The 10239-nt window shown below is 40.0% G+C and overlaps 1 protein-coding gene across 13 annotated transcripts; it reads right to left on the minus strand.

Moving 5' to 3' along the window:
* Nucleotides 1-5773: 5773 nt before the first annotated feature.
* LOC148699221 (uncharacterized) lies at nucleotides 5774-10036 on the minus strand. 13 transcript variants are annotated; one of them, XM_088698704.1, is made up of 6 exons: nucleotides 9693-10021; nucleotides 9416-9542; nucleotides 8165-8318; nucleotides 7962-8039; nucleotides 6655-6726; nucleotides 5774-6212 (listed from the first exon to the last, which is right to left on the minus strand). In XM_088698704.1, exons 4-6 carry the CDS (start codon nucleotides 7984-7986, stop codon nucleotides 5878-5880), a joined length of 432 nt encoding a protein of 143 aa, XP_088554830.1. In that variant the 5' UTR covers nucleotides 7987-8039; nucleotides 8165-8318; nucleotides 9416-9542; nucleotides 9693-10021; the 3' UTR covers nucleotides 5774-5877. The 13 variants fall into 13 exon arrangements, 7 of the variants coding, with proteins under 7 accessions (XP_088554830.1, XP_088554797.1, XP_088554789.1 ...); XM_088698671.1 differs by having other exon boundaries at nucleotides 7903-8039; XM_088698663.1 differs by lacking the exon at nucleotides 8165-8318 and having other exon boundaries at nucleotides 7903-8039; nucleotides 9693-10020.
* Nucleotides 10037-10239: the final 203 nt, after the last annotated feature.

Genomic DNA, 10239 nt, shown 5'->3' on the forward strand with positions numbered 1-10239 from the left:
ACGTCTTGATGCATGGTAGGCCAGTAGTAGCCTGCATTAAGAGCCTTCTACGCTAAGGACCGGCCTTTGGAGTGATTTCCACAAACACATTTGTGGATTGAGCTTAGAACCTTTAGGTCATCAGGATACGTTAGGTAGCGGAGATGTGGTCCGGTGTAGGATATTCGGTTGAGAATGCCATTCCACATGTAGTAGCGTGCTGCCTTTATTTGGAGCTTTCTAGAGTCCAACCTTTCCGTAAGGAGTGTGCCATTGACCAAGTAGTCTATAATAGAACTTTGCTAGTTAGGAGTTATACTAACCTCTGACACTTCGATTGTTGGCTCCGCCTCTATGCTTGGCTTATCTAAATACTCCACCGGGATAGAACGTTTGGGTTGGTAGTTGAGGGTAAGCCTAGGCCGGCTAGTGCATCTGCATAGGCGTTGTTTGCCCGCGGAACTTGAGTGAGACTGGAAGCTTGAAATGCCTTAAGTTGCTTGCGTACCTTCTCTAGGTATTATGCCATCCTCAGATGTTTTGCTGTGTACTCCCCAGTAGTTTGGCTGGTGATTACCTGGGAATCGGAATGAATTACAAGCTTTTTCACCGCCAAATCTTTTACCATTTGGAGGCCTTCTAGTAGGGCCTCGTACTCTGCTTCGTTGTTGGATGCTTTGATGCCTAGAGTGATCGCCTGCTCGAGCATTGAACCGTCTGGGGTAACAAGGACCATACATATTCCCGAACCTTTGTAGTTGGATGCACCGGTGACATACAAATGCCAGAACTCTCCACTGGGGAGAGTAGGCGCGGCTAAGGTGTGCTCATCTGCTTTCGGGGCATCGTTGGGCCGCTCTGTTGTGTCACCTAGATTTGGCGTAAATTCCACTATGAAGTCCACCAAGGCTTGGGCCTTTATCGCCGTGCAGGGTCAGAAAACCAAACCATATTGGCCAAGTTCCAATGCCCATTTCATCACTCATTGAGAAGCGTCCAGACCATGTAGGATTGATCGTACAGGATATTTAGTCATGACGATGATTGTATAAGCTTGAAAGTATGGTTTGAGCTTCCGAGCCGCAACAACTAGCGCCAAAATTAACTTTTTGATCTTCGGGTATCTTGTTTCCACATCGAGAAAAGCTTAAGAAGTGTAGAATACCAGCAGTTGGGCCCCCAACTCTTCTTGTATGAGGACAGAGCTCACTGCTACTTCGGAGATTGCTAAGTAGATGTATAAGTCCTCTACTGCTTCTACCTTGGATAGTAAGAGTGGTGATGTAAGATACTTCTTCAAGTATTGGAAAGATTTTTTGCACTCATCATCCCATTTGTCTCGTTATGCTCTCTTGATGGCCTTGAAAAAGGGTTTGCATCGATCGGTAGATCGTGAGAGAAAGCGGTTGAGGGCGGCTGCTTGTCCGGTCAAGCTTTAGATCTCCTTCAAGGTGGTTAGAGATTTCATTTCTAGGATCACTCGGATTTTCTTGGGATGTGCTTCGATTCCTCGTTGGGTTACTAGGTACCTTAAGAATCTGCTTAAAGACACTCCAAATGTGCATTTAGAGGGATTGAGCTTTATCTTGTACTTTCTAAGGATGTTGAAAGTTTTTGTCAGGTTACCAATGTGGTCTAACTGTTACTTGCCCTTCACCAGGATGTCGTCGACGTAAACTTCGATGGACACTCCAATTTGTTTCTTGAACATCATGTTTACTAACCTTTGGTAAGTGGCTCCTGCGTTTTTGAGACCAAAGGGCATGACCTTATAGTAGTAGGTGCCTTATTCGATCACGAACGCGGTTTTCTCCTTGTCAGGCTCGTACATGGCTATTTAATTGTAGCCGAAGTAGGCGTCCAAGAAATTGAGCAGCTGGTTCCAAGAAGTTGAATCTACTAATAGATTGATTCGAGGAAGTGGATAAAGATCATTTGGGCATGCTTTGTTGAGGTCAGTGTAGTCTACGCAAATCCTCCATTTGCCATTCTCTTTCTTCTTTACTAGCACGACGTTGGCAAGCCGTGCTGAATGTGCTACCTCTTCTATGAATCTGCCTTTGTTGGGGTAGAGGAGCTCTCGGCTACCCTCGGTCTAACCTACTGCTCTAGGCTACTTTTCTACGTACTTGGTTCATCTATGTTGTGGCTGTGATGCATGTAGTTCGTTCTTAGTAGGCGAGGGAATCCCTTGCAGGCTGCCCGTTAAACTTGAGCTGGATTGATTGACTACTTCTCTCAGTTCGTCGTGCTGCTTGCTCCGATGAGAGGTTGAGGATGCTTCTTGTGGACCTAGCCGAGAATGAACACATCGCCTAGAAGGTTATCCATGTTGATCATCGTAGTGTGGTCTCAACTGTGAGTGTATGCTCGTCTGTGGGCCTATTCAACAATGCACGCTCATTTGTGCACTAAGACGAGAATATATGCTATCTTGGGGGCCCAATCAGGAATGTACACTTCCCGAACACTCGATTCATGGATGGTAAAGTGGCTGCTTGCCAGGACACTACAGGAGAAGTTCCTCATCTGTCCTTGTCCTACTTTAGGACACCTCACCTGGGGCACGTTGAATCTCGGTACGCTGCAAGAGCTGATTCACCAAGGTCGTCTGTTGTGCGAGGGTGCTCATCAACTCTATGACTTGTCGAGACAAGTGTTGTTCTCCATTTGGGTTAAAGAAGCTTGGAAGGAACACATCTCCTTGAGCAATGGAAGTGTGGTAGACTCCAGGCACAAGATTTGAGTTAGGAAATGTCAAACCCGTGAAGAAATATGGTGAAAATGCCCTCGATTCAAGTGCAGGCCTGGAAATCTGAAGCCGGGACGATTGAACCGACCTTAGACTGCTGGGAACTGCTTGGAAAACCACGGGAATGGGTTGGGCCGTGAGAGCAGGTTAGGCCATAGGAGTAGGCTGCTTGGCATGTGGTGCACGTGGGTGCGAGGCTAAGGCTAAGCTTGGCAATGCGTAAAGTGTTGGGCTCGCGTTGGGTTTGGGCAGCTTAGGCCAACTTGGCTTGGGCTTGGATGGCTCGGGCCGACTCGACTAGGGCTTGGGCCCTTGAAGCTTGAAGTGGCATGGCTTGGGTTGTGACCTTGGCGCCGTGGTTTTTGTCGTGGGTGGCCACCGTGGTGGTTACTACAGTGGTGCCCCATCGGGGTGGTGCCGCTCCACTCATCATTGTGTTGAGCCTTGTAGATCGTCGCGGTCCTAATTCTTGAATATTGGAATTTCCATTCGTTGAGGTTTCCATATCTCTTGCCATTGTACTTCTCTTTTATGTTTTATCAAAGAATTTTTAGAAATAAAAATTCCAAGAATAAGAACGTACGAAAAATCTACAAATGAACAAGAAAGTGAAAGACCTTGAATGCAAGAGTCTTCTACGAGTGTGTGACTCAAGCTCTCAATGAAAGCACCAATTTGTGGATGCAAATTTCTTCCTTCTTCTTCTTGGACGAAAATGCACCTGCAAAAACAATTAACACCTTAGGTCAAGGCCAAGAGCCTCACGCGCCCATGATGAATGGGAGGGGGGCTTTGGCCAAAAAACCTCCAATGCCAAAGTTAGAATTTTGAGGGAAAAGTGTTTGGAGAATTACACTATGTTTGGATGAGGGAAATAAACTTGGAATTTGGATAAAAGTCAAAATTTGTAAATTGACATGCATGAATTCTATTGTTTGGATTCATAAACATAGAAATTTAGAATTTCCGCGTGAAAAAAAACTTGAAATTTGGGATCTCCAATTCCCAAGTTTAAATTCCATGTACATAGGTGTCATTTCCCAATTTTTATGATTGAGAGCTTAAAAATAAAAATTTCCGTATTCAATTCCATTGTTCTTTTAGGCTAACCAAACATGAAAATTCACAAATTCTAGAAAATAAAATCCCGTCAATTCAATTTCCGTCATTTTAAAATTCCTTGGTAATCTTAAATTTCTTCATCCAAACATAGTGTTAGAGAATTTTGCAAGAGGATTCAACTTAGGTTTTTGGAGAAATTGAGGTGGTATTTATAGGGGTGTGGCCGGCCCTATTAGGAGAATGGGGATCGGCCAAATTTGGTGTTTTTTGGTGTTAATTACAATCAATTAGCTAATTAATAAATTAATTGAGTGATAAATCAATTAATTAGCTAATTAAAATAATTTGGAAGAAATAATTTGGGAGTTACCTTGTGAGGAAGATTCGATGAGGATGGATGAAATATGTTTTGAATAAATACCTATTTTGATCTTGATTGAGCCATGATTGTCTGCTACTTGCACGTAGAAGCTTCGGTATACCTTAAGGGTAATTTTATGTTTTTTAACCCTAGAACCTACATGTCGCCTCTATATTTTTCTCAATTATTTTTTGCTCCACAATTACAATCACACATAGAAATAGTTGGGTTGGTCAACAATCTAGACACATGTGAATGCACCGAGAATTTTTTTATATGTAACAAGTATTCAATGGGTATTACAGACGTCATTGTATAGGTGGTAATAATAATATATTTTTTGTGTTTCTTCATTTGTAACATGTGAAGTATCCGCTTAAATTTCGATGACTTTAATAAATATCTCCAAACCAAAACTGCATGGTTCTAACAGCAGCTCGCAGCCTGATTTAAACGCACTTGGCCTGAATTTACTTTTAACGCGCGGGTAGTAACTTATTACCAAATTCCCACAACCAAAGATTGATTCGTTGGGAGGAAAATAACAAGAAAATGATCTTTGATGTTTACACGTCCAAGAAAAGTGAAATGGATGACTCAATCATATGTAGTCTTTTGACGTGCCAAATTAATTTGTCACACTTTGTGGTTTATTATATTTGGTTTAGAGCTCACAAGACTTTTATAAGATTAATTTGAGTTGATGCATAAAAAAAGAAACTAAAATAATGATATCAGTTAGAGTTTGACACCAACCATACAATTAATTGCGTGGAATGAGTTCGCGTGCTTGGAATCGTAAGCCAAAAGAGGAGGAGTGCACTCAACGGAGAGTGGGGTTGGAAACTAGGAATCAATCTCTAAAACGACTTTTTGCAATCCAATAATTCCCATTTTAATTCAAAGCCAGAAATTTAAGAGCATCTCCTAACAATGTTATAATTTTTATATTTTAACTAGTGAACAATATAGTCATTTAGTACTTCAGTCTGGTAATATTTTTCTTTATATGTAAATTAGAGATCTTAGGTTCAAACTTTGTGGATGAAGAATTCAAAATCAAATTAAGTTGTCCATTGTGTGACTTAACCGATCTCCCCCTTCATCTCAGTCTGGTAATATTCATATTCACATGTAAGTGAGCACTAGTACAAAAAATACTTTGGGTGACGTAGGTCCTTCGTCGCGCAAAGTCAAAAAAACGTCGCGCAAAAATTTGCGTGACGAACCTTCGTCGCGCGACAAGCGTCGCGCCATGCCTGTGAAAGAAGGTTTTGCGTGACGAAGAAGTTATATGCGTCACGCAAAGTGTCTTTGCGTGACGTAGTAACATGCGTCACGCAAAGTGGGTTGGCGTGACGTAGGATGCGTCACGCAAAGTGTGTTGGCGTGACGTAGGATGCGTCACGCAAAGTGGGTTGGCGTCACTCAAAGACAGTTTGCGTGACACATACCTACGTCACGCAAACCCACTTTGCGTGACCTATGGAACCTTTTCGTCGCGCAAACTTTTTATGTTTTAATTTTTTTTTAATTTTTTTGACAAAAATATTTTGTATTTATTAATATTTTTGATTTAATTTTTAATAAATATTGTAATTATTCTAAACAATAAACAATAAACCAAGAAAAAGTTTAATTATAAACCATATGAAAATGTGCATACAAGATGTCTAAACAAAAAAAGAAATAACTACAACAAGTAGTCTTCTAGGTTTGAAAACTACTGGGTATCGGGTAGGTGAGGTGGCTGGGAGGTCGAAGGTGGAGTAAGATCAGGTGTTGGCAGCTGGATTTGGAGACCGGACACCGCTAAGGCCTGTACAATCATACTCATCTGGGCCCTCATCTGCTCGTTCTCAGCTCTCATCTGCTCGTTCTCAGCCTTTATATGCTCGCTCTGGGCCCTCATCTGCTCGCTCTGGGCCTTTATCTGCTCGTCCTGGGCTGCAAGCTGACCTTTTAGGGTTGTCACTTCCTCCTTCAGGGTGTTGACCTCTCCTGTAGGAGACACACTATAGTTTCTGCCCACCACAGAGCTTAATCTCTGTCCACACACTATCCATACCCCTTACTGAATCAAAACCCCTAAATCGAACTGATCACAAATATAAACAGAATTTGTTTTTGACAACCGTAAAGTAGTTTAACTAGAACGCAAAGTAGTATAACTAGAACAAAAGATTAGCTAAAAATAGCAAGAATCAACTTGTTTTGAGAGGTGTAGAAGTTTATCAAGCTTTCTGTCATAAAGATAAAGTCAACTTTGAAACCCGTCAAGATTACAGGTTATAATCATACAATATATTCCTTTTTCTCGAAAGGATTTTTGCGAATACGATACACTACATGATTTATTTAGTGAGTTTGTATTGTTGTATTCAATAATTAACTTATCTAACTTTAGGCAACCAAAAGAACCTGACTAAACGAATTGTGCATAATTCTTCTCCATATATATATATATATATATAATATGCAAAGAATATCGAAAACACACCTGCATAACTGACAGTAAGAGCACAGAAGATAGCCATTTGAACATTTGAACATATCAGAATAACCGCAGCTACTGCAAACATAAATTCAAATCAATGTTAACAAAGCAACTCTAGACGCTATTTTATAAAAACTATGAATAGCTTGCATCGGAGTTGATATGATTGATGAATTATGGAAGCGAGAAAGAGGGGGGGAGGGAACTACACAGCTAGAGGATGATAAATACAAGAAATGTTCGGGAGAAAGCAAATGAGAGTAAAAATTACTAAACAAAAACTGCCGGCCACCCAAAAAGTAAGAGATAGTGCAAAATTTGGAGCTCCTAGAATACATGATGTGATAATCTCTCAAGGTAGACAATCCTTGAGCAAAATACTAGGTTAAAAAGGCCAAGAGGGCCCTGGATGGAAACCTACCCTCCCCATTCAGGGTACAGCTTCTCTGATTGTACCTTTCAGACTTCAGACCTCAGAAAAGATCTCTGAACACAAGAAAACAAAAACTAAAGTGGCCATAGTGCTATCCTTGTATGTACAAAGCCTAGGTTAAGTACAGAACAGAGAAGTTAGAACACATCGTCGTAACTCACAGAGAGGAACGTCTGAGCCCATGGAAAATCCAAAAAAAAATTAAAAAAAAAAAAAAAAACCATAGCATTGGAGACTCTATCACACTTTTAAGGTTCCTAGGAGTCTAGTATGGTAGAGCAAACATGCGGACATGAATATTAAAAAATATATATATATAAACTGCTAAGATTATCTCCACTTAGGAGCTCCTGCTTAGCAGTTTATGCAGTTTATAGATCATTAGAACTCCACAGAGTCTTCGTCCATACCAGAGTATGAACCGCTTTATATACTCTTTAATTTTTATTGTAAACCAATATCAAGCTAAATGCAAAACATTTACCCCATTTAAGAGTTCCCCAAATTAAAGGATACCTTGATAATTTTATACTTGCTCACATGTACACCATTCTAAGTGCAACAAACAACATAACACCACAAATGTTAAATGGAGTTTTCGCCATTTTGCATTGTCTACGTTACTATGTATATTATACACGCATAGCAAGATCTAAAGAAGGGTGAAAAATGAATTAAATTGGAAAACTCAAGAAGTTCGTGGCATTTTCGACTAGTAACAAGCTCAATCCTTACTTATGTAGAAGAGAATGCTAAGTAAACAGAACAAATGCACAAGAGAATACTGCTACTGCCCAAACACAGGGTCAACAACTCACCACATTGAGCAAAACGAATTAAGCACTGCCGAACTATTGGGTATTGGTCCAGTCCCCACCTTTCACTACAGAACTTAAAAACATCCCACAGTGCCAAACAAGATATCAATCCAACAAGAGCCAGTGGCATCTGATATCTGTAATCAAATAAAATATACACAAAAATATCAGATAGGATGAGGGGAAAAACACTGACAGTTATTAAACCACAACCTGCCAAAGAGGAAAAGCTAAAATGTACAGACAAAGGAAAGAGTAATACATTACTTATTTTATTTAACAGGACCCCCAACAGGATCAGACTCATCATACAGGACACAATTAAGGCTATCTTGCCCACGCCCTTTCACCCTCTAGCATTAAGATGAATTATGAAAAGGAGCACAGCTGTAGCTTTACCTTTCATCTCCCCTTCACTGGCAAAGTGAAGATTGAATGAGATTACATTCCCTCCACCAAAAGACCAAGGAGGAGGATGTTCATATGGGAGTAAATGCGTTGCTTGGCAACACCTACTTAACAGTCTAAACCACTCAAATCATTCCAAGTGGTGCTAGTTTCTTGAATTTTATAAACAAAACCCAACCTTTCAACATAGCCAAGACCAAAACTACATACACAGTAAAGTTACTTGGGCCAAGGAAAAACAACTAACGATTTGAAATTTGACTATTAGATTATTATAGGTCCACACAACAAAGAAGCTTGCAATTCAGATTTCTCAGCAGATTTAGAATTGCAAATATCGCCTATTAGAAGACAAAGCGCATCATAAGACAATAGGTGTCAACATTTTCAATTTGCTTCCATTTACTGAAGTTCTTGGAACAAATTAAATAGAGAGCCAGCTTTTAAAATTCTAACTAGAACCTAAAAAGAAAAATGCATTGATATGAAACCAGGACAGGAAAACAACAAATCGAGTACTTACGTTAGCTTCCTCAAAATTCTTTTTTTATTGTCTTTTTGGTTTCCATTCTATCACTTCTTTTTCTCCAACACAAACCAAAACCCAATTCTCAAAACTCACTAGCAATCATGAACCAACGAGAAAGAGAAAGGACCGTTCCTCCTTTTAACCAATCAATTCTCAAAACACCCCCTTACCATTTACAATCTTAAAACAAAGAGGGTAGTAACAAAGACAAAAAAACACAGAACCCATGTAATCTAGAGCTCAATTATTCTCCAAAGTCTTGCTTTTTTTATCATCCAATTCCCAGAAATTCCACAACCACCTTGAATACAAACAGAACCCAATTCTCTAAACTCACCCAAGGATCAAAATACATACATATACTGATTTACATATACACACAGAGAGAGAGAGAGAGAGTGCATACAAAGAGCAAACTGGATTACTGCTCTTACTCTGTTAGACATATCCACACTTATCAATTTACACATAAATTTCAATTCTGAATCATTGGGGTTTCCAAAAAATTCCACAGAAATGCAAAAGTAGACAAATAAACTGAAACAAAATTATGTGCACTGGGGAATCAAGACTCACCCAAAATTGCTATCCAATGCCCTACAATTGAGAACACGTTTACAAAGCCTTTCAAAGGCTCATATTCAACTTTCATATGCAAAGACTCTAAGCTCCAATTGTTATTTCTCAACTCCAGTTACTTCAGCTGCATAACAGAAAGAAAAAAAAAACCCATCGCAAATAACAAAAACCCATCGCAAATCACAAAAACCCATCGCAAATCACAAACCCATCAACTGCAATTTCACCCTAATCCCTAAATAACAAAAACCCATCGCAAATCACAAACCCTTACCTTGATTTTGGGACTTGATTCCCGTCGGCTTCGATATTCGTGTGGCTACCCGTCGTTTAGGACGAGAAGGAAGAGAGAAGTCTATGGGAAAGAGAGAGGGAAGACAAGTCTGGGTTAAAGATTTGGGGATCAAGGATGCGAAGAGGAGAGATGAGCAAGAGGGAAGAGATAGAGGAGACGCAGGACTTGAGCGAGAGGAAAAGAGGAAAGTCTTTTCCTGCAATTTGATTTGCAATTTGAGCGAGAGGAAAGTCTGCAATTTAAGCAAGAGGAAGAGGAAAAGAGGTCTGCAATTTGAGGAAAAGAGCTCTACGGAAAGAAAAACCGAGAGGAAAAGAGGATAGGATATATGGTTGCAAAACTTGGAAAAATTAAAAAAAAGCGCCAATTTTTCGCTACCGCCAAAATTATCAACTTGCGTGACGTAGGTATACAATTCGACGTCACGCAAAGTGGTTTTGCGCGACGATTAAAGCGTCGCGCAAAGTTTTTTTTTTTTTTTTTAAGTATTAAAAAAATTACCAAAAATGTGACTTTACTCCTTTCA

The sequence above is a fragment of the Pyrus communis genome, chromosome 1, assembly GCF_041283825.1.
Source record: "Pyrus communis isolate YQ-2024b chromosome 1, ASM4128382v1, whole genome shotgun sequence".
Lineage (NCBI taxonomy): Eukaryota > Viridiplantae > Streptophyta > Magnoliopsida > Rosales > Rosaceae > Pyrus > Pyrus communis.